The sequence below is a fragment of the Leptodactylus fuscus genome, chromosome 3 (assembly GCF_031893055.1).
Source record: "Leptodactylus fuscus isolate aLepFus1 chromosome 3, aLepFus1.hap2, whole genome shotgun sequence".
In the NCBI taxonomy this organism is placed as follows: Eukaryota; Metazoa; Chordata; class Amphibia; order Anura; family Leptodactylidae; genus Leptodactylus; species Leptodactylus fuscus.
The window spans coordinates 126948222-126973701 of NC_134267.1; the positions used below are offsets into that span (position 1 = coordinate 126948222).

The 25480-nt window shown below is 40.6% G+C and overlaps 1 protein-coding gene across 3 annotated transcripts in view; it reads left to right on the top strand.

Moving 5' to 3' along the window:
- Window positions 1-25480, top strand: part of IMPG1 (interphotoreceptor matrix proteoglycan 1) — a 261526-nt gene that overhangs the window by 135349 nt on the left and 100697 nt on the right. For all 3 annotated transcript variants that reach the window (XM_075268295.1, XM_075268296.1, XM_075268297.1), the window contains 2 exons: window positions 10780-10862; window positions 13768-14509. In XM_075268295.1, the coding sequence (XP_075124396.1) occupies window positions 10780-10862; window positions 13768-14509 (825 nt within the window). The remainder of the gene's footprint in view (window positions 1-10779; window positions 10863-13767; window positions 14510-25480) is intronic.

Here is a 25480-nt window from a genome sequence, read left to right on the forward strand (position 1 = left end):
ATTCAGGAAGGGCTACAACCTCCAATAACACTATCACCGCACTGCCATCTGTACAGTCTCCCCCTCTCCTTCTGTCTCTATCCCCTTCCCTCATAAATTGTAAGCCCTCGCGGGCAGGGCCCTCTACCCCACTGTGCCAGCCGATCACTGTTAGTATGATATGTACCTGTATATTTTGTGAATTGTATGTAACCCCCAAATGTAAAGCACCATGGAATTAATGGTGCTATATAAATAAACAATAATAATAATAATAATAATATCAGCTTACTCCTCAGCAAACAGAGGTCCTTATGCTTGGTTTAAATTTTGCCCCTGCTTCCAGGCTTGATCCTTTTGGTGCTATCAAAGATCTTCATCTTTTTGCTCGTAAACTCATCTTCAAAAAGATTTTTCATAGTACATCTGATTTATCTCTTCTTCCTCCAACACAAGAACAAGCGGCTTTGCAAATATTAAATGAACTGTCTGATGATGGTGATAACAGTATTTTGGGTGAGTTTCCAAGGCATTTAATCCCTAGCTCTAAAAAATTTCCTCCTTTGTCCTTATCTAATAATGTAGAAATGTTTGTCAACTCAGTCAGTAATGATATTAAAAAAATCTCGCCAAGTATTTATCATGACAATCTCAATAGGGGACAAAGATTAGCTTTACGTCAGTTATCTGAGCTATCAGATATTGAAATTAAACCTTCCGATAAGGGGGGAAATGTTGTTCTCTGGCCCAAAAAACTGTACGAACGTGAAGTATTCAGACAACTCAAGAATATGGAAAACTATAAAAAAAACCTTACCTTTAATCCTCTTACGAAATTTCAGACTGAATTGTCTATTTTGTTACAGGGAGCCGTGGATATAGGCATTATCTCACCACAGCAATTCACCTATCTGTTGCCTTCTCATCCGTCCGTCGCGAACTTCTATCTTTTGCCTAAAGTTCATAAGAGTGTCACGTGTCCACCTGGCCGCCCCATTGTGTCAGGTAATTCGAGTTTGTGCGAACCCATTTGCAGATATCTTAATACTTTCTTGAAACCCCTTGTTGAGACACTTCCTTCCTTTATTAGGGACACTACTGATTTTTTGTCTAAAATTGACGGAATACATTTGGAACAAAATATGCTCATGGTTACTTGTGACGTTGAGTCACTATATACCTCAATACGCCATCATGACGGCATTGAAGCTGTCCAAGCATTTCTTACCATGTCCAATTTTGACCTCAATTTGGGTAAGTTCCTATTAGATTTATTACAATTTTCTTTGACTCACAATTTTTTCACTTTTAAGGAAGGTTTTTAGGCACAGCTATGGGGGCTTCTTGCGCACCGGCTTACGCTAATTTATTTTTGGGACTTTGGGAACGCACAACCTTTTTCACTGAACCAGTACCTTTTATTGAACAAGTGCACTTTTGGGGTCGATTTATTGACGATATTTTTATTATTTGGCAAGGTGACGTTTTGTAACTTGATTTATTTTTTAATTACCTTAACTCTAATAATAAAAACATTTTTCTTACTTATAAACATAGCTCTACTGAGTTGGAATTCTTGGACGTTAAGATGAGGGTTGCGACGGATGGATGTATTGAGACAGATGTTTTTCGGAAGGAAACTTCCACCAATTCTCTATTACATGCAAGATCTTCACATCCTAAAAATCTCATTAGGAATATTCCAGTCGGACAATTTTTGCGTACCCGGAGACTATGTTCCACGGAGCCCGCTTTTCTTGGATCATCTCGACAATTATGTGATCGTTTCCGCAATCGGGAATATCGTGAGGAAGATATTATACATGGTTTTCGACGTGCTGTCTCCACGAACCGGAGTGAAACATTACAGAAAAGACGTAGGAAGTCAAACTCAGACAATTCAGTACGATATATCACCAATTATTCATCACGAAGCTTTGAATTAAATGAAATCTTGAAAAAACATTGGCACTTACTTGTACAGGATCCTGTTATCGGTTCTTATGTTAGATCTCGTCCCACGGTTACGTATCGCCGTAGCCGGAACCTACGTGATTCCTGGTACGTAGTCACTATTGTCCTCCACCCCAACCTTACATCTTTGGTTCGGGCCCACCGACCAATGGCTGCAAACCTTGTGGCAATTGCATTGCTTGTCCCAATATTGATAATTGCAACACCTTTTGGAACTCGGATAAATCTAAGGAGTATTCTATCAGGTTTCCATTAAATTGCCAATCCTCGGGGTTATTTATTTCCTGTTATGTCCTTGTGATGTCATTTATGTGGGATTGACTTCTAGGGAATTCAGACGACGTGTCAGGGAACATGTCCTGGGCATAGATAATGCACGTTCCTGTGATGTTCATACTTTGAAAACCATACCTAGACATTTTAAAACCTACCATAATAGCGATTCCACACTACTTCGTGTTCGTGCGATTGATAGGGTACAGACCAATACCCATTCTGGTAATTGGCGTCAAATATTGGCTCAGAAAGAATGCCAATAGATCTTTCGTCTTAATACAGTTCATCCTATGGGATTGAATGAATCCATAAGTTTTGCCCCCTTTCTTTGATTATCTTTCATAGTATGATCTTACTATCATGGTTCTTTTGGTCAGCAATCATTGAATATATTCTATTATATGTTTTTACCCTGTTTCTAATTCTATATGTTTTTTCACAGTGGCAATGCATCATCTTCATATTGGTATATATATGTATATGTAATTTTTATATTATGGATGGTCTTGCATCCCGTATTTACATATTAATCAAAATATTTATTGTACACCATCACTTTCACTGCGCACCGGATCTTTCACTCTTTGTTGTGTGTTATATGACTATTCATTTATGTCTTTAGTGTACATTTGAATATATATATATATATATATATATATATATATATATATATATATATATTCTGCATAATGTCTGTTTACTTTGTTTGTCTTTTTGTCCTTATTCAAACTGTGCGTTTTTTTTTTTTTTTTTTGTGTTGTTGATGTATATTTGTGTTGTATGTATCACATATTGGCTACTATGTTATATTTAAAATTTACCCATGGTCATCCATACTGAGTATGCTTTTGCACCAGGATATTACTTAGGTGCGTTTTTGGTACATATATACTAGTTGTGTTATGCTTCATTCTATATAGCTTGGTCTGCACACGCATGCGCTACTTGGTCCTTTATTCTCCGCGGGTAGAAGCTTTTTCTTCATTACTTACCTTTCTCGCGATGTTTCTTGTATTATCGCGCGTGCGCGCGCTCTTCTTTGATTCAGCAGTGCCGCTGCCACCTATGATCACTGTGTGCGCATGCGCCTCGGTCTTTACTCGGCCTCCATATGGAGGTGTTATGTTATAGACTCTCGCGATATCCTTCTGGATTATCGCGCATGCGTGGACTCCTATTCTATTCGGGAACGCCGCTGACACCAATGATTGATACGCATTAGTGGCCAATAAGCATTAGCTTAGATACTATATAAAGTCCGTTATTACAGGGTAAAAACATCCCCTGACGAAGCCTGTGCGAGGTGAAACGCGCGTCGGGAGTCCAGGTCCTGTGGGTAGGCACGGTTTATTTATATTTTTTATTTGTTTCACTCATTCCTTGCCTGGTTTTTGGTTTGTCTTCACTGCATTACTGACACAGGTGTGTTTTTTTTATATTATGTATCTTTGTACTTCATTGGTATATGTTGTAACATTTATTTAACACAGTGTGCCTTGTAGTTTATTCTTTTGTTGCACTCCACCCTGCTTGGTTTTTATATGTGCTTTATTGGTTGATTCCTGCCTCCCACCACCTGGTTCATATATGTTTTTGGGTTGGTTCTACCCCCAATTTTTATAATGTATCATTATATGTAGCAACTGTTGTTGTTTTTATTTTTAATAAATATTGTTCATATTTAAAGTCATTCTGTCTGTTCCAGACATTATTTTTATTTATCTCTTTGGATATTGACTTATTAACAAGCCTTTTTAGCATATGTTTTTTGTTCTACCTACTAAGTGGAAGCTTAAAGAATTCATGTGACCACTGCATTCATCTTTTAGAAATAAATCACTGAGCATCCATGTAGGAAGCTTTAGCATGTAAAAGTAAAATGTCATTACAAACATTCACATTCATTGGATTGTATTTACCTTAATACATTTAAAAAGAAAAATCGCAATATCAATAATCACATACTAATAGCTGACATTCCAGTCAAGTCAATAAGAAGTACAGGTCAAAGTAAGTAATACTGTGACATTTCATGAATAGTCACAATAAATCTTATCTCAGAGATCAAAGATACACACTCTACCTCTGAGCCCATATACTTCATCTCAAGTCATCAGCTAAGGTTTCTGACATTAGTTTAAAGGGTTTTCTCCTAAAGATATTCCACTAATATCAGAATAATGGAAGAACAGAGAAACCTCGACAGTGATAGATACACCTGGCAAAGTTATTACTGAATGGGTAAATATTCCTAGTAAGGCTACACCCGAGGTACAAATAACAGAGACCTTGTCTAAGGCACAGAAACAAGAGCCAAAAGAGTTGGCACAAAGAAATAGTGATGAGTATTCTGAGTTGCCTGAGTTGCATGTTCTATCACCCATGTGATAGAACATGACATTGTCACCGAGCCACAGGTATGTGGTAATCTAAAACTGTACCGGAAACCTGAAGCTCACAGACAAGCCATATCTATAAAGAGGACAAAGATATGTTGGCACTTGGAGTAATTGAGTAATCTAACAGTGACTGGTCCAATCCTGTTGTTCTGATTCCCAAGCCAGATGATACTATTAGGTTTTGTAACGACTTCCGTAAACTGAATGAGGTTTCAAAGTTTGATGGCTACCCGATGCCCAGAGTCGATGAGTTAATTGAAAGGTTGGGACATTCCAGTTATTTCTCCACCCTCAATTTAACCAAAGGGTACTGGCAGGTGCCACTTACTAAAGAGGCCAGAGAAAAAAATGCATTTGTCCCTCCAGATGGCCTGTTCAATATATGTTTGGTTTACATGGGGCTCCAGCAACCTTCCAGAGGTTGATGAACATAGTCCTTAAGCCCCATCGAAGGTATGCTTCAGCATACCTATATGATATTGTCATCTTCAGTCCTAATTGGGAAAGTCACTTACCAAAAGTCCAAGCTCTACTGGGTTCCCTCCGGAATCCCAAAAAGAAGAAGTCTGGTATTTGGGGTACACAATAGGAAGGGGGATAATAAAACCCCAGTTTAACAAAGTGGAGGCCATTCAAAATTGGCCCCGACCCTTGAATAAAAGACAAGTGAGAGCTTTTCTGGGAATTGTTGGGTACTATAGCAGGTTCATCCCAAACTTTGCAACTATTTGCACGGACAGACCTGACTAAGGGAATGAGTTCCATAATGATCAAGTGGAGTGCAGAGGCTCAGGGGGCATTCCAGGAGTTGAAGTCAGTCCTCTGCAAACAGCTGGTTTTGGAACACCTGACTTTACAAAAGAATTTATGGTACAGACTGACACCTCTGTAGGATTAGGCGCAGTGCTGTCCCAAATGCTGGGTGGTGAAGAGTACCCAGTCACCTACCTGAGTAGGAAGCTTACACCACCTGAAAAATTACAGAATTGTGGAGAGGGAGTGCTTAGCCATTAAGTGGGCCCTGGAATCCCTAAGGTACTACTATCTCCTGGGCTGACACTTTAAGCTGGTCACTGATCACTCCCCTCTGACATGGATGTGCAGTGCAAAAGAGAGAAATGCCAGGATCACAAGGTGGTTTCTAACCCTGCAAAATTTAAAATTTACTGTGGAACACAGGACAGGCAAAATGCAGGGGAATGCTGATGCCCTGTCCAGGACCCATTGTATGTGGGTCAAAAGTGCCAACCCCTACAGGTCCAAACAAAGGAGGGAGGGGGAGTATGTGAGAAGGTGACAGGCGACGTGCTGGAGTAAAGGTATATTTGCCCCATGTTCCTGACTTATGTGTGGTCCAAGGCTGATCAGGACAGGAGTAGACCTCAGCCCAGGTGTAAATCCTGGGCTCACTAGTGACCCATAAAAGGCTGCTGATCTTGTAGACCAGGACAGAACCTGGGAGTGCGAGGAGGTGGTGACTGCTCTGACATTTTTGAGTCTGGTGAGACCAAGTTGGACTGGCTCGTTTTTGTTTGTGTGGCTGAAAGTAAACCTCATGTATAGTGAGGTATTCTTTTGTTACTGTGCAGTTAGCGCTAAGATGAGCAGGTATTTATTTTGTTTTTGCTTGGAGTTAAGGCTGTATTTTGTTTTGTATTTTTTATGCCTGAATCCAAGGTTTTCTTTCAGTTTTTTTTGTAAATAAAACAGTTTGCTGCATAGTTTGTGTCTCTACCTTGACTGTTTGGGTCTGCACCACTGCTGCTACCAAGCTAACTTCCTATATATATATATATATATATATATATATATATATATATATATATATATATATGACCCATAGCAAACTTTTGTCACACACGGCATATCGCTGCCTTTCTCGGCCCCTGCACATAATATAATGTCTCCTAGTGCTCCCTCCACATAGTATAATGTTCCATAGTGGCCCTGGTGCGCAGTAAAATGTCCCATATCAGCACAGTATAATGTCCCATAGTGGCATCTCCACCCAGTATAACGTCCCATAGTGACCCATACACACAGTATAATGTCCCATAGTGGCACCTCCACCCAGTATAACGTCCCATAGTGACCACTGCACACAGTATAATGTCCCATAGTGGCCCCTGCACACAGTATAATGTTCCATATCAGCCTCTGCACACAGTATAATGTCACATAGTGATCCCTCCACACAGTATAATGTCCCATAGCGGCCCCTGTGCACAGTATAATGTCCTATATTGGTCCCTGCCTACAGTACAATGACCCATTGTGGCCTCTACAGTACAAACAGCAAAATGTCCCATTGCAGCCCCTCCATACTGTATAATGTCCGATAGTGGCACCTGCATACAGATTAATATCTCATAGCATCCCCTGCAAACAATTTAATATCCCATATCAGCCTCTCCAAACAGTATGCTATCAGATAGCAGCCCCTTCACAGAGTGTAATGTCTCATAGTGGCATTAGCAGCAGCAGCAGTTACATTTAACACTTGGCAGCTGAGTGAACCCTGTTTTAAAGTGGTGGACGGAGTATATATCTCATCTGGTTTCCTCAGCCAGGTGAGATAATGGAAATACAGGATACTTGTTTTAGCAGAACATAGTCTGCTAAGATGCACTATTTAAGTTATATGGTCTGGATTTTCTGGACTGGAGGACAGGTAGCTAGTGGGAGTCTTCCAGTCCATACCCCTGGTCCAGCACAGGTTTTTCCTTTAGACCCAGGTGAGGCTTCCTCATGGTCATTACTGGGGAAGGAAGCCTGGTAAAAGGAGGTTAGGCAGTGTTGCAGCCAGTCTGTGAGAGAAAACACTCCTGGTACAGTTTTTGCAGCTATAGTTGATGATGTGTGTCTTGACCTGCACCAGGTTGGTGAGATACACCAGTCTATAGCTAGAGCAGGACAGGCTTAGGTTTTTCTTTTGTTTGTACGGTGTTTTGTGAAGAAGCCGCTGAGTAAAACACCCCTGGATTTTAAACCTACTGCCTGTCTGAACTGTGTCCCAATCGTGTGAACTGGCCCCCCTTACAACCCCCACAGGAGCTTGGGTCCCCAACACTTGCCCGGGTTTTCCAGGTACTGATGCCAGTACTGAGTGAGTCCTATCCCCACATAGGGCTCACAATGTACATTTTTCCTCATCAGTATGTCTTTGGAGTATGGGATGGAAATCCACGCAAACACGGGGAGAACATACAAACTCCTTGGCAGGATTTGAACCCAGGACTCCAGCGCTGCAAGGCCACAGTGATAATCACTGTGCCACCGTGTGGCCCCTTGTTACTCCATTATCTGTGAGAACAACTAATGGTGAGGGTGCTCGGTGTTGGACCCTCACTGATAAGATATTGATGACCTATTCTTAGGTCATCAATATTTTTAAAAAGTCCGCCAGGCTACGACTAAGAGGAACAATCCTCGAAACGCGTCAGTTGCGTCTCTTGTAACAATGGATAAGGAAACACCGTAATGGTGTTCATGTTTCTTCAGTTTTGATCGGATTTTATACAGTGTAACAATAAATGTTAAGTTTTATTTGAAAAGACCTTGGAGTGGAGCTGGATTTTCTTTACGGACTTTTTGCATTTGCGTCCCAAACCGATGGGTCGAATCCGGGCTTCCTCCAATCCTTAATACTGAAACGGCATCACCGTGGATAGATCCTTCAAGCTATTTAAAGGTCAAGTAAGTGGGCTGTGTTTTCCCCTTTCCATTTCCCTATTTTTTGCATCAATATTTTTAGCCTGGAAAACCCTTTAATTTCAATTATACACTGGGGTCTCTAGAAACCATTGTTTCTAAGTATAATCATATACCAAATCTTGCCAAATTTACCTGGGTGTTTTTGTACTAACCACTGAATCTCAGAAATCTCAAATCCATTATAATAACAGAACATAGCAAGATATAGATATAATAGATTGACCTTTTATATCAGGCTAGATTCACATCCACCCAAAATCAGCAAAGAGACAAGTCCTGTACAGACACCAAGCAGACTCTATTACAGTCTATGGAGTACGTGGGTAAATGCTGTTTTAGCAGAAGGGCTTCCCATTGTTTAGGTTCCCACTGGACCCAAATGATGGAGAGACCCCAACGCAAGTGTAATCCTAGCCTCAGCCAGGGACAAACAAATCTATGATTTCTAGCACTGTCCTTTGGAGGAGAGAATTCTAAAAAAAATCCACAAGGGAACTAAATTATTATATGACCAGTACAGGAAGATATCCGCTTTCTTTTACCATTGAAGTCTTTATTAGGTCTTTCAAAGAAAATATATACTACAACATAACAGCGGATAGGGGAAAATGCAATGAAGGGGAGGACATGGGGAGGGGATGTAAAAATTGTAAGATCCTTTCATAACAAGAGGCTTCAATTGTAAAGATTCTACAGTGTGTTCTACAAATAAGAAAAGCTTTTGAAATGACTTATTGTAACACAACTTATATGTTTTACCTTTCACATAGCCATATGAGGGCTAGTTTTCTTTGTGACAAATTGTACTTCCTATTGGCACCATTCAATATTCCGTACGATGTCCTTGGACAACAGAAATAAATTCTGAAGTGGGATGAATTGAAAAAATTCATGCCTTCGGTTGCGCCATTCCATTATTGTTTCCTATGCAATAAAAATGACAAGTTACCTTTGTGTGGATAAGTATGATCACTGAAATTCTAAATTTATATTGTTTTTGTTATATTTTTAATATAAAAGTAAATTAAAAATGTATTTACAATGTCTTTCTATTGCTATACTCTAACCTCTATAATTTTGTATTGGTTATAGAGGTATAACCTATAATGCTTCTTTTCTATGAGCTGATTTTCTTTTTACAAAAATGGGCACATGTGACTATTGATCACTTTTTATATATTTTGGGGGGATGGGAAGAATTGACTGAAAAAAGGGGCAATTTAAGTACAGGAACAAAATCTGCAAGGAGTTTGTATGTTCTCCCCGTGTTTGCATGGATTTCCTCCCATATTACAAAGACATACTGATAGGAAAAAAAAATGTACATTGTGATCCCTATATGGGGCTCACAATCTACATTAAAAAAGGGGCAATTTAAGTAATTTATTATGGGTCTCTATTGTCTGGGTTTGAACACCCAGACAATAGAGACTTACTGCAGTGTTTTGCATTTTTACAGCATTTAAATTATACCCTTTAATGCAAACTATGCAGTGATAAGCATGGACATCTTGATAGACTCCAGACTGTCAAGACAATGGATTGCCAAAACCTCTATGGCATTCTGAGTGGAGTGCCATGGACACAACATGGAGCTGATGCCATGCACCACAACAGCTTATTAGTCAGACTATATGCCCACCTACTATGACAAGGAACCTTTGTCAAATGACTCCTTATACTACCATTAAACCTATACAACAGAAGACTACAATACCTTTTTCTTCAAGCTAGGCTTTTAAAATTTACAGAGAATAGGTAGCAACTATCTGTACTCTTTATTAATTGAAGACATATCGACCATGTATTGTGAGGGTGTGAACCTAGAGGGCGCTGTAGAGCGACCAAAAACAGGGTTGAAAAGGAGCTGGACCACACCCATACCTGAGAAAGGGGCTCAACACCAGAGGGAGTGCACACAGCAGGAAAGTGTTGCTGGTGACCTGCGGGAGCAGGTGGATCTTGGACCAGTTAGAGACAGACAGGAGGTCTGTCCCAAGAGAACTGGTATCCAGAAGGGACTTGGTTAAGTTCAGTGTGAGCTAGACTGCTGAGGAGAAACTTCAGTCAAGTATCTTGACCGCCGTAGATTAGTCAGGGTACAAGAAGTGAGGTATTGCCCAGTGTGGGGGCTTGGCTGTTTTGTTATTTTTGTTCCTGTTGTCACTTAAAAGCTGAATAAAGCCACTTATTTTGAATTGCACCACCTGCACTACTGTTTATTTGGCACCCGGCGCCACCAACACCTCTGTTTAGTCCAGGATACTACTACCTTTGATGCTAAACTACCCCCAATTGTCATAGTATTTATTTATATAGATATACAGATATCTTTATCTTTAACAATATCTTTTAAATGTCTTTATTTGACAAGTTTGAATAGTTGTATTCCTATATTAACTGGAAATCTTTTTTTCATGTTATAACCTTTCAATAGACCCTGATATGCCTTTAGATCATATTGAAAGTGACGCTAATACTCCAGTTCCGGTGGTAACATCCAAAGTGAAGACTAATTTGGTAAGTGAATGATTTAAATACATGCTAGTTAATAGTTTTCTACTAGTATTTTTGACTAATATTTATGGTTTATCTTTCTGATAAGTTATCAATATCAGATCAGTGAGGGTCCAATTTCTAGCAATTCCAAAATCTGTAAAAGCACACAGACCCCATAGACTATAATGAGATCTGTGTGTTTACCAGCAGATGTCCGCAGGGATCGTGCAGACAGGAAAGTAGTTCCCAATCTACTTTCCTGTCCGCATGATTCGTGCGGGCAGGCACACGGACCCCATTATAGTAAATCATAAGGAAAGGTCATCGATATTAAAGTGCTGAAATGCCTAAAATACTGTAATCACATAAAGTTTTTGATACAGTGTTTTGAGCAAAACACAGGTACTAGATAGAAAAGTGTTACGCTTCAGTATTTCCTTTATACTTTTGCATTTTATAGATCTATTCTTGGCTTTGGCTCAAAAAACTGTGTGTTTTCAGGTTATTATAGTTGTTTTTTTATACCATTAAACTCTGTGCCAGATTTAAGTAAAAAAACATAAGCAACAACATACTGTATCATCATATGCTGAATGCAAATGAAGTCTTATCAGTCAAACCTGAGACACATCCAAACAGCACCGTTCCAATGTTTTTGTCCCTTAACATGGCGTATGAAGACTTATTTTCAGGGAATGTGCTATGAGAAAAGAATATGCAAATTAACTCCTATCAACCAAACCAGAGACCAATAGATATTCATCATCTGATTAATTAAAAAGAAATTAGATCACGCCATTCTTTTAAGTTTACATTAACATTTTAATTTATAATTACATTCAGATGTGGACCACTTAAACAGTAGCGTAACTAGGAATGGCGGGGCCCCGTAGTGATCTTTTTTCAGACCCCTGAATATAATAAGCAGAGACCCAGGAGAGGATACAAACATAAAAAACAGTTACTTCCCTCTCCTGGACTCCAACACACTCCCTGATGTCGGCCATCTTTGATGGAAGAGATGACAATTGAGCCAGGGCTTGTATCGCGACACATAAGGATGCAAGCCCTGGCCCTTGTGACATCTGTGACGTCACTAAGTAAGCCTGCAGCCTTCCGGTATCAGGAGAGGTAAGTAAAAGTGCTTATGTTCCCTCACCTCTCCTAGCTCTCCAATCTTTATACTCGGGGGATCTGAAAAGTGCTTGTGTGGTTCGCGGGCCCGCGGCTCTGCTTACTGATCCCGGCTCCTGCTCATAGCAGCCTCCGCAGAAGGTGAAGTTCAGGCAGCCGTGAGCAGGAGCCAGGATCTACAAGTATATAGGGCCGGTAGAGTTACTCCAGCAGGTAGTGGGCTATTTAAAAAAATAAATAAACAAAAATCCGCAGCAGTAGAGACTGCCGCTGGGCCCCTTAATGTCTCGAGCCCTGTAGCAGCCACTACTGCTGCTAACCCGGTAGTTATGCCCCTGCACTTAAAGGGGCTCTATCATTGGAAAAAGTTATTTTTTACTAATCACATTCTTGCATAGCCTTTAGAAAGGCTATTCCACACATGCCTTGTATGTATGTAAATTGCCACAGTAGATTTTGAATAAGTCCGTTTTTATTCATATGCTAATTAGCTTCTTTGTTCACCCCGGAAGTCTCTGTTTGCACTGTCTTCTGTATATACAGCAGAGGCTGCTGCTGCTGACTCCTCCTCCTCGCTGCTCTCTCACATAGCACACAGCATAGAGAGGAGAATTGGCTGACAACTTCCTGTGCACGCTGGAGCCTAATTAGCCTATGAGTAAAAACAGACTTATTCAAACACTACTGAAGCAATTTACATACTAAAGGTAGGTATGGAATAGCCTTCTAAAGGCTATGCAAGGATGTGATTAGAAAAAAAAGATGATAGAATCCCTTTAAAAGGGGCTCTATCATTAGAATCCTGTTTTAAGCTAAACCCATGTTGGCATAGCCTTAAGAAAGGCTATTCTTCACCTACCTTTAGATGTCTTCTTCACGCCGCTGTTACTTAGATATTCTGGTTTTCGGCCATATGCTAATTAGTTTTCTTGCAGCACTGGCAGCGGTCTCCAGCACTCAAACAGCACTATCCAGCGCCGTCTTCTTCTTGTTCAGCGCATCCGCCTCTTCTTTTCTGTTTGGCCACAGGAAAATGGCCGACTGTGCCCACTGCGCATGTCTGTCGGTCATTTTCCTGTGGCCTCTCCCATTTGACAATGGGAAAATGGCGTTGGACATGCGCACTCAGTGGTTTTTGAACAAGACATGATGGGACAAGGAAGAAGAGGCGGAGACGGTGAACAAAAAGAAGGTAGCGCTGGATAGTTTTCACAGCATGCCCCCAGTGCAGTTTGAGTGCTGGCAACCGCCCCCAGTGCTGCAAGAAAACGAATAAGCATATGGACGAAACCAGGATATCTAAGGAACAGTGGCGCAGTGAAGACATCTATAGGTAGGGGAAGACGTGGGTTTAGCTTAAAATGATAATGATAGAATCCCTTTAAGTGCAAAATAATTTGTTTTACTGGAACAGGGCCACCAAAGCTATTGGAGTTACAACTATCATTATAGCTAAAAAGATCTATTTTTCAGCCACACAGCTTATATATGTGAAACATATAGAGATCATGTGATTTGAAGCCCTTAAGGATTCTAAAAAGAAATCCTTTTAACAATAGAAAATGATCATAACTTGGCTACTTAAGTCAGTTGTAGTATCCTTAGGTTTAAGCTATGTTTGGCCACGCAATCATTTGAAAACCTCAGGGACATTGTAATTGGAAAAAAATTTGAAAACCTATCATATCTGGGATATACCAAATTGGAACGCATTTGGAGTATAACAATATGAGAATATGTTCTATTTTTTTGCATGTTTACAATATTTATCATCTTTATTGTTTTTTTTAAGGACAACATTCTAATTCCAGAAGTTCTAGCTGGTATTTCCACTGCAGAAGTAGAGCTACAGACAACAGACTATGAATACACTACAACTCCATTCATACTAGACAAAGATACCATTACAGATGAGATTGCAGTAGAAACTGCTACTGAACTCATTAGAAATACACATAGGACTGTGTCTTATGCAGAAGAATCTGAGACTTCGCCATCTTTTTTTCAATATGAAACAAACATTGATCTTCAAACACAATCACTGGATCAGTTTATTGAAGACATTAACAACCGTGTCAGTGAAGGTTTTACCGTGCCTTTTGATGCATCATATGCCAATGATAAGGATCATCGAGATGAACTAGAAGCGATGCTAGAAAATAATGCCATAGAAATATCAAGTGAGACAACATCTGACATATGGGTTGGATTTTTACCCTCATCTGTGGAAACAAGCAATATTGTTATACCCTTCTCAACTATTAAACCAGATACTGAAGTTCCATTAATAGATGATCTCTTTAAAGGAACAGATGAGACTCTGGCAACTAACAATGCAATTGTATATAATGCAACCACTATAAACATTTTCAAAGCAGAGTATACCACAGAGATGTCAGGGGATGGCCAAGATCATTTTACCACTGAGAAAGTGGATCAGACTGTAGAACCACCAGGTGAGCACACCTTGGAAAAGATAGAAGATTCCACCATTTCTACAGTGCCATCGCTGATGGAAGATCTTCAAGAAGGTGGTATGTAATAATCATATGCATCATACTTTTTCACCTTAAATACCAGTTCAATAGTTAATAAATAGAACATTTGCATCTTGAGGAGAGAGAATTTGTAATTCTTGAATGTGCAAGATCTTAAATATCTGCTATATTGTATTGTGGTGTAGCCTGCTGTTTGAAATATTTGGAGAAAAAAAATGAATAAAAAAACATGACTATTGATGGGAAATATTTGTTTGCTAGAAAACTGTGCAAACTATTTTCAAAAGTAACCTATAAATGAATAATCATCACAAATATTAGACATCACAAATCATAGTACAATAGCATATCGTCCCATATTTATAAAGACTGGCATTCCTTACACTAGTCTTCATAGCCTTGGAGTCGGAGGATGGTGTGTCTCATGTATAATGTGGTGCATGCTTTCTCATAAATGGGGCGTACCCTCCACTGGGCTGTGCACCTGGAGAAAAATGTATACCTGCTCATAGCTGGAGTACAATTCCCTATTATTTACACTAATGCCCCTACCCCCCTGCATGTTTTCACCAACCCCTCTACTAAGTCCACCCCTGAGTCTAGGGACCTGTTTACTTCATATTAGAGCTTTACAACATATGTTGACATTTGGAACATTGCCCTATGTATGCTTTTGACACAGTGGAATAAGTTACCTAAAGACTTCCATGCTTTAAAAAAAAAAAAAAAAAAAAAGTATATTGCATAGTATATATTTCATTGTAGATTGCAACTCCTAGAAATATCATACTCAACTTTCCTATACAATTAAAAAAAAAAAAATTATGCATACTGGTCTAAACAGTTGCTAAGAGGACACTATTTTGGCCCCAGCAAATGTACGTAGCTCTATGGATACATTTGGTCAATGCACCAGAAATCTTTCTTGTTATTTTACGGACGTAAAAGTACAGGCGTATTTTACTATAGAACTCAATGGAAAGGTCTTTTTACGGCCGTAAAAATAAGCACAAAATAAGCACAAAAAACGTCTTGCGTTACTCCGTGTGAATTGACCCTAAGGCTGAAGCCCCATGGTTTGTTTTTTTTGTTGCAGATTTTACTGCATTTTTTCGAGCCAAAGCCAGGAAAGGGTTGAGCAGAAGGGAGAAGTAGGGATACTTCCTATAGATTCCCCATTCCTTTTGTAGCCATTCTTGGCTTTGACTCAATAAAAATGCAGCAAAATCTGCAACCAAAAAATCTGTGTTTCTGAATGTGAGGCCTCAGCCTAAAAAACAATGTAAAAAAAACTCTGTAAACTGGGCAAAAATAAACCTGTGGCCCTACAAGCTTAAATGAAACTTGATGAAAGACCCTCTATGAGTGTGGGTGTTGTTTCTTCTGACCCTCCTTGAGTGTTTGTCCTCTCTCACCAGCCTATCACTGCTGCTCTTCTGTTTTTCTTTATCACTGTACTTCACATGCTCTGACCCTTCTTCCTCCAATTCAGTCCCTCCTGCTTTTGCTCCATTCCCCTGGACCACCAGGACCCTTCCTATTTCTTTCCTCTGCATTACTGTATTTCATGTCTGATTTGGACCATGGACTGTCAGCTGAACACCCCTGCTCTACACAAGTATCTTCATACCAAAGTAGTTGCACTTTAAAATGGTTTGTTAATAAGCATAATCATAAATGGTATTCTAGAAGGCGGCACAATAACACAAGACACAAAGTAGACGCAATGTAGAAAAGATGTTTTTGGCTTCTATTCAGTTTGGATGCTATACACGTTCCGTGACTTTTATAGTATTCAGCTGACATACTGTTTTTGGTGTTGTGCATCTGGTTGATTGTTTCAAATAGCAAATAAATCTGAAATGTTCTGCTGCTTGCATCAGCCCTGTGTACGTTTGTCGAATGCACAACACAATGCTCACATGTAAATGATAGAATCGAAAGTTAACAAGAATTAAAAGCTAATGACAAACTGTCACCTTAAATAGCTATATTACATGATGAATTATAGAAACTAATATCAATGCTATTAAAGTTTAGTGGTAGGAGTTTATCATTATCTAGAGTCATCTCATTTTTATTGTGAATGCTGATGAGATTGTATATATTTTTCTACAAATCTGTTTAATGTTAATAAGTAGACAATAACCATTAAGGAGCAATAAGAAGAGTAACACGAGGATCATAATTGCTTTCAGGATTCTGCTCTTCAGGTCCGCTTGGGGATCCAAAGAATGGAACCCACTCTGCTTAAAAATCGGTTACCCGCAGAAACCCGTGGACCCCATACACTATAATGGGATAAGCTGGGTTTCTGCCCAGTTTCCACTCAAAAAATGTGGAGAGAACAAATATATTTTTTTTAACAGTTACGGGATGGAAACCCTGAATGTAGATCAGGTAGGTGTGAACCTAACCTAAGGGGCCATTCACTCAGCGAAAAACATTTTCTGGCCGCTGACTACCTGCGGCAGCATGCTGATGCAGGTGAATGGCCCTAATCAGCAGGGAGTCTCAAACTGCAGACTCTGCATCCACGGCAAGTAGGATGTTTATATTTTTTTTCAGTGTCCTTCTGCAATCGCTGCATCCTATTGTTTTCAATCTGTGGCAGAATCTGGGTGGAATTTGACGATGATTTGGGGATGGATTCCACTCCTGAATTAGGGGCAAATTCCTACATGTGAACGGCCCCAAAAAGAAATACCTGTAACTGACAGTCTGGTGAAAATAGCAAATTTTCAGATTTACTGCATATGATGGAAAAATCTCGAAATAGTTTTGAAAAACTATAGTAAATTGGAGTAGTAATTTGAGATGGGCAAACCTCTGAAGTTTATTTTCAGGTTTTGTCCAAAGATTTGTTTTGGGTCAAATAAATTCATCACGAACCAGAAAATAGCTTAAAACATGGTGCATGACGCTATCAGTGCTCCTAGGTCTATATCTAGCCAACTTTCCACTCTCTAAAGCAAACACAGTTAATTTTATGTCACAGTGACAGTAATATGTATGTTTATGGGAAAACGGATGGTAGGCAGTGGATACAATATGTTTGTTTAACCATGCACTGCGCTGTCACCTGCTTTTAAACATTTCAATGAATTGAAATGAGGATTGATCTACAGAACTAATTGTGTCTATGGATTTGAATATGTAGGTAAAATGCAATGTGAATTATACTGTAGAGTGATGGACCACTTGCGTGATATACTGTGCAAATTTGATACCTCCATTGCAAGACATGTTCATGGTATGTACAGTCTTGTCATTCATGGACATTGATGTAGTGGGGGGACGGATGGACTAGGACAGATGAATCTCGCAGGAGTGCAAATACTGTATTTTTCGGACTATAAGACGCACTTTTTTTCCCCAAAATTTGGGGGGAAAAGAAGGGTGCGTCTTATAGTCCAAATGTGGCGCCTGGCATTCGCTGTACTAGAGAGACGGATGCCGGCAAGGGATAGATGCAGGTGCCGGGGCCTGAGACATCGCTACACTCCTCTGCCCTGCATGAAGCCAGCAGCGGCAGGGGCGATGCTATTCCGCTCCTCTGTCCCCCCGCCGCTGGCTTCATGCAGGACAGTGGAGCGCAGCGATGTCTCAGGCCCGGCACCTGTGCTGGCGTCTATCCCTCCCCGGCATCCGCCTCTCTAGTACAGCGGATGCCGGGTCAGTATCGGTGGCCCCTTCTCCCCCGGGGCCAGTCCCCACCGGCCCCGTACCCGTGAAGTTGCAGGCCGGCTCCTGCGCGGCGATATCGCAGGAGCCGACCTGTTCGGGTGACAGCCGGGAGCCTAATGAGGCTCCCAGGCCTGTCACTGCTGTATTAGTATTGCGGCTGGTCTCTATGACCAGCCGTAATACTAATAGACAGAATGTCCCATAGACGGCAATACAGTTGTATTGCCGTCTATGGGAGTTGCAATCAAGTGACCGCAGGTTCAAGCCCCCGGGGGGGAATAAAATAGTAAAAAAAAAAAAAAAAGCTTAAAAATATAAATAAAAGTTCTAAATCACCTCCTGTCCCTAGAAAAAAAAATATATATATATATATATCATAAACCACCGGGTTTTTTTTCAATACAAGGTGATCTAAGCAATAGATATTCCCCAAAATGGTATAACTAAAAAGTACAGCTGGCCCCGCAAAAAAAACACTCTATGCATCCCCGTACAGCTGCAGGGTCACCTGTCAATGTGGCCTTGCAGCTGTTGCAAAACTACAACTCCCATATATTAAATATTTTACCATTTTTTGCTTCAAGATTTTTTTTCCCTATTTTCCTCCTCTAAAACCTAGGTGCGTCTTATAGTCCGAAAAATACGGTAGATCTTCAGATTGGGGACTTTTTTCCATAAGGCCAGTGGTGTAACTAGGAATGGTTGGGCTCCAAGGAGAACATTTGACATGGTCCCCTCACCCCCCCCCACGCATAAACCACATTCCTGCATGCACTTTTATGCCCCATAGTGGCCCCTAAACACACCATTATGCCCCAGAGTTGCCTCTGCACAAACTAGTATGCGCTGTAGTGGCCCCTACACACACCAGTGGCCCCTGCGCACACTATTATGCCCCTTAGTGACCCCTGCACACAGTATTATACTACCTGGTTAATATTCACCCAGGAGAGCACATTAGGATTGAATCCAGGGAGGACTCTTAGCTGAAATTAAGGAAATTTAAGACTCTTTGGGTGAAAAGGCCTGCAGTTCTCCCACTCTCATTGCAGAGGTAATGGCCAACAAGAAAGTAGTCTTATAGGAAAAACTTGAGCCCAACATCCTCCAAAGGTTCAAAGGGAGGACCACGTAATCCAATAAAGACGGTAGAAAGGTCCCACTGAAGAATGGGAGCTGTAACAGATGGTTTTAGTCTCATAGCCACTTTCAGGAACCTACTGATCAGAGCATCCTATGACAGACATCTAAACAAGCAGAAAGGGCTGCAACCTGCACCCTCAAGATGTCTGGCTAAGACCTTTATCTAAACCATCCTGAAGAAAATTGAAAACTCAAGTTGAAGGGTTAGTATTGTTAGCTCCCTGCCTGGAGCAGCAATCTTTCTTGTGAATGTTACCTATTCTCAGTTAATTCTTGTTAGTAGATTTGGCTCTTAAGAAAGAGAGTCTTCAGGACGGCTTCTGACAATCCTCTAGTTTCCCATAGGGACTGGTCAAACTCCAGGCTAGCAGGTTAAATCCCCTCAGACCCTGGCAACTCTGAGTTCCTTGAGAGACAAGGTTCTGGATTGGAGAATGCTCCAATAAACTCCTCGACTCATCTGAATGAGTTGGGAAAGTCAAGCTTTTTTCAGCCAGAATGGTATGATGGCAATTACCATGACTTGGTCCTACCTGGCTTTCATCAACACTTTCGGTATCATAGAAAGAGGAGGGATATGTAAGCCTACCTGAACCTCTAAACAATGGATCCAATAACAAGGGATTGTCCTCCTGATACAGGGAACAGAACTTCTCCATCTTGGCACTGAGTCTGGCCGCCTTAAGGTCTACTTCTGGGAGACCCCATTTCAGGGTGATTTGAAGTAAACGGGTCCTGAAAAACTTGTCCTGAAAAACTTGTCCTGAAGCGGATGACAGAAGTTGACTGCATACCCCCACTGTATGTGTAAGACCGGAGGGTTCCTGCTAGGCTAGGAAAAAATGAGGGACATCCTCCAACAGGAAGGTTGGACACTGAAGTAGGAAAACTGGTGGTGTCAAAAGTTAGGCTTCCTTTTATTTTTCTATTCCTTGGAGAATTTACATCTTGATCACCTGCCTTGAAATCTAAGATGCCGCTGATATTGAGGTTTAGAGTATGGAGGCTGCTCGGATCCTCTGCCATGTCCAGGAGGTCTGAATCTTCCTCTGAAGGATTGAGGAAGGCTTTTTCCCTAATTATCAGCAAGACCCTCCATAATATCATCAAGCCCGATGTCAAAAAGTTTTCCAGGCTAAAATGGAAGGGAGCAAATATAATATTTGGAGGCATCCACCAGGGTTTTAACCACAAAGGCCTCCTTGCAGTCATGGAAAGTGCCACAGATTTTGAAGCAAGTTTAACATGATGGAGGGAAGCTTCAGCCAAATAATCAGCAGCCAAAGAGACTAACCCCATAAAGGAAAAAAGGCCATCTCTAGAGACTCCAGAGTCAATATCTTTTTCTAATTGGGCGATATCTCAACACAGTTTGTTTGCTATTGGAAGCAATACTTACAGAAGCTTGTGCCAAAGCAGTAGTATAGGTTCTCCTGAGAGTATACTCTGTACGACTATCCATGGGGTCTTTCAGTTTTAAACCATCTTCAGCAGGCATAATAGCGTGGCAGGATAGCTTAGCTACCCTGATGTCCACTGTAGGTGGGGGACCCCAGCGGTCCTGTTGGTCTTCCACTATAGTAAAAAAGGTCTTAAACCTCCTGGACATCACTAAGGCCATCTTAGGATGCTTCACTCAGCTGACATGGCTTTGTAAGTGTACTGTCTACTTGGAAGGTCCTAGGCCCCTTATTGGTGGAAGTTGAGACTTCCTCAATGTGAACATCAGTCACCTGACCATATAGACTTGAACAGTTTTTATGCTTTTTTCTTTTTTTTTTTTTTTTTTTTTTTTTAAGGAAAGAGAGGCCTGCCAAATACCTCAGAATGATTTTTGTCAGAGGAATGGGTCCCCTCCAGTAAGTGGAATTCTTCATCAGACAGTAGAACTAAATGTGATTGTCTAACCTCAGTTCGAGGTTTCTTAGTGATAGACTCTGGAATCTCGTTCAACATATTCTTTGACCCATACAATAACATCCCATATAGAGGGTTCTTCAGGAGGGTTGTCACACTGGTAACAATGATTTTAGTCATAACTGTCTAGAAGTAGGATGATACAATATCAACTAAGCAAAGGCCTATGTTGCAGAAAAGCTGCTTTTTTTGTTGTAGTTATTGCTGTCTCTTTTGATCCAAAGCCAGTAGAGGATTCAGAAAAAGGGGAAAGATATAAGTGCATCCTATATATTTGTCATTCCTTCTGTAACCACTCCTGATTTGGCTCAAGAAAATGCAGCAACAAAATCTGGAACAAAAAAGCAAATTTTCCACAATGTGGGTCCTTAGCCTTTAATCTCTCCTAATAACTGAGATCCTCTATTTCTAAGACATCCTTTTGATAAATTGATGCCCTGAACTGCATGTTCCAGATGACACGAATGATTAAGCACCACAAAATCATAGCCATATACGCACCATATGCTCGTACACAGTGAACACAACAAGTGCATACCGCGCATGTGTGAGATTTCACCAGGCAGATGATGACATCACAGCATTTGGTTGATCATTTCCCACTGACCAGAGGGTGGCATAAAGCTGTACAAGGACGTTTTTAACAGAGAAAGCTGTGCTCAGGGATCTCTAGGAATCCATGTGCTCCAAGTTCCTAATTTCCATAATGAATAAAGCATCTATTTCTCTGCATCCACGAGCCTGTGAGACATAATGAAGGTATGATTTGTAAGCAAGTCACAGCACCTACAGTGTATGATGGCAGTTTGGAAGTGTTGTGGAAGGTGATAGACTCCGTTTAAATAAATGAAGGGTCATAATAAAAATACGCTTGTTTTAATGGGTCAAGAAATGAAATGTTAATAAAGATGGTTACAAGCGTAAAATATAACATTTTGTGACAGCCAGCAGCATAATAATACATATCGAATGCTATATGTGAAAAGAAAGAGCAGTAGATGTGTATAGTCTAGGGAAGCAACCCCTTTCATGTACAGTTCTTAAAGAAATGACCTCTTGACATTAAAGTGTTCCAAACAAATGAATTGTGCAAGAAGTACTGTGCATGACCTCTACTGTCCCAGGGGAGCAGGGGTTTAGAGCAGATATTGCTTTGCATTATGTTATCAGAGTCAAAGGGTGTCATCAATGGTCACCTCGACTCTTACAAAAAGTGCAGTAAAGTAGGAGCGTTCTAGCAAATATGAGATTTTCAAAATAAAATTGTTCAATTTATGCAAGAAAGACGAACAGAGGCTTGAAAAAAAGAAAAAATATGAATGTAAAAAAAACACTTCAGAAACACGACATAACACACCTTCAAAAACAAATGTAATAAAGTAAAAATAACTGAGTTTTACACATACAAGAATATAGATTCATAAATAAATGTTTTTATCTATTAATAACATACAATAAAATTTTCAAGTGCTATACTTACCTGGTATGCTTCCCAGTTTTCCCAGGACCCTCAGCCCATCTGAATTGTCACAATTCTGTGGCAAGGAGCCGGAATTCTATAAATAAATGTAGTATGCCGTATTCTTCAGCACAGCTCCACATGCTATACTACCCAGCTTTCCCAGAACCCTGAAAGGAAAATCTAGCAAGCTTTGGCATAATTTGAGCGCAAGCAGGAAGATTTAATTTGTATATGTAATATTCAGTAGTCCCTATTACTACCATACTTGTTATATTACCCAGCTTTTTTAGAACCCTGAAACGGAAATTATGGCCAGCTATGGTATGATTATAGTGCAAGGACGTGGATTTATGTAGGTAAACACGTTATTCAGTATCTATATTACAGATCCACATGCTAGATTACCGGGCTTTCCCAGATATCGGAAAGATAAATCTGGCAAGCTTTGGATAAAAGACATTTGATTTATATCATATTAGGCTCAATGTGATAGCTAAAGTCCAGAAGTCTGGGGAGAAACACTCCCCAACTTTCATAATTGGTGTGGGTCCCAGCACTCAGACTAAAACCAATCTGCACCTTGTTCTTCTGTGGATAAGGAAAAGTTGCCAAGGCTGCGGTCTATATAAAAAATGTAAAATGTAAGAGTTCTTTGAATCGCCATATACTGACTTTCATAACTTTACAGAGCTGTCTTCAGTAGTTGATACCTTATATTTCCAACCCACTGGCTAACACGGTATAAGAATGAACATTTTCCTTATACTTTACAGAGCTGTGTAAACTCTTTTGTCAGGGCAGGTTGTTTCTTTTGCTTATATTACGTTGGGGATTGTCTGACATTTTGAATATATTTGACTCAATTTCTTTAGGACAAAGCTGTGACAAAAACAGTGGTTCAGCAATTTTTTTTCACCATATATTTTTATGTTTGTACTTTGGCATTTTTAGATGTCAGAATGCCTAATGCGTCTATCTTTGGTTTTATTTCTTTTTATCTTAAAGGGGTTGTCCCACGTCGCATACTCGCTAGTCTTCGCTGCAGTAAATTCTTCTGTCTTCCGGCTTTGTTGCGTCATTGGTGGGCGGGGTTACATATGCAAAGCCAGCGCCGAGAAGTCGTCGCTTCTATGCCGCTGGCCCTGCGTGTGTGCTGCCGATGCACTAGGCATCGGACGTACAGCCTGCACAATGTAATACAGACCCGGCATCCGCTGTAATAGAGAGGCGGATGCCGGGGAGTGTAGACACCGACACAGGTGAAGCCAGCAGCGGCAGGACCGATGCTGCTATTCCGCTGCTGGTGTGTTGATTAAGCCAGTTCTGTGCCACCAATGAGTGATGACTAGAGATGAGCGAACAGTGTTCTATCGAACTCATGTTCGATCGGATATTAGGCTGTTCGGCATGTTCGAATCGAATCGAACACCGCGTGGTAAAGTGCGCCATTACTCGATTCCCCTCCCACCTTCCCTGGCGCCTTTTTTGCTCCAATAACAGCGCAGGGTAGGTGGGACAGGAACTACGACACCGGTGACGTTGAGAAAAGTAGGCAAAACCCATTGGCTGCCGAAAACATGTGACCTCTAATTTAAAAGAACAGCGCCGCCTAGGTTCGCGTCATTCTGAGCTTGCAATTCACCGAGGACGGAGGTTTCCGTCCAGCTAGCTAGGGCTTAGATTCTGGGTAGGCAGGGACAGGCTAGGATAGGAAGGAGAAGACAACCACAACAGCTCTTGTAAGAGCTAAATTCCAGGGAGAAGCTTGTCAGTGTAACGTGGCACTGACGGGCTCAATCGCCGCAACCCAGCTTTCCCAGGATCCTGAATGGAATACACTGTCAGTGTATTCCCGTATACCCGATATATACCCCCGATACCCGTTCCAACGGTGTGCCCCCCCACCTTCACCCCAGAAATACCCTGCAAGTCCCCTAGCAATAGAATTGGGGCTATATACACCCACTATTTTTGCTACTGCCATATAGTGCCATTGTCTGACTGGGAATTCAAAGAATATATTGGGGCTACGTGCACCCACAATTTTTACTACTGGTATACAGTGCCAGTTTCTGACTGGGAATTCAAAGAATATATTGGGGTTATAAATACCCTCATTTCTTGCTACTGCCATATAGTGCCAGTTTCTGACTGGTAATTCAAAGAATATATTGGGGTTATAAATACCCTCATTTCTTGCTACTGGTATATAGTGCCATTGTCTGACTGGGAATTCAAAGAATATATTGGGGTTACGTGCACCCACAATTTTTACTACTGGTATACAGTGCCATTGTCTGACTGGGAATTCAAAGAATATATTGGGAATACAAATACCCTCATTTCTTGCTACTGCCATATAGTGCCAGTTTCTGACTGGTAATTCAAAGAATATATTGGGGTTACGTGCACCCACAATTTTTACTACTGGTATACAGTGCCATTGTCTGACTGGGAATTCAAAGAATATATTGGGGTTATAAATACCCTCATTTCTTGCTACTGCCATATAGTGCCAGTTTCTGACTGGGAATTCAAAGAATATATTGGGGTTATAAATACCCTCATTTCTTGCTACTGGTATATAGTGCCATTGTCTGACTGGGAATTCAAAGAATATATTGGGGTTACGTGCACCCACAATTTTTACTACTGGTATACAGTGCCAGTTTCTGACTGGGAATTCAAAGAATATATTGGGGTTACAAATACCCTCATTTCTTGCTACTGCCATATAGTGCCAGTTTCTGACTGGTAATTCAAAGAATATATTGGGGTTACGTGCACCCACAATTTTT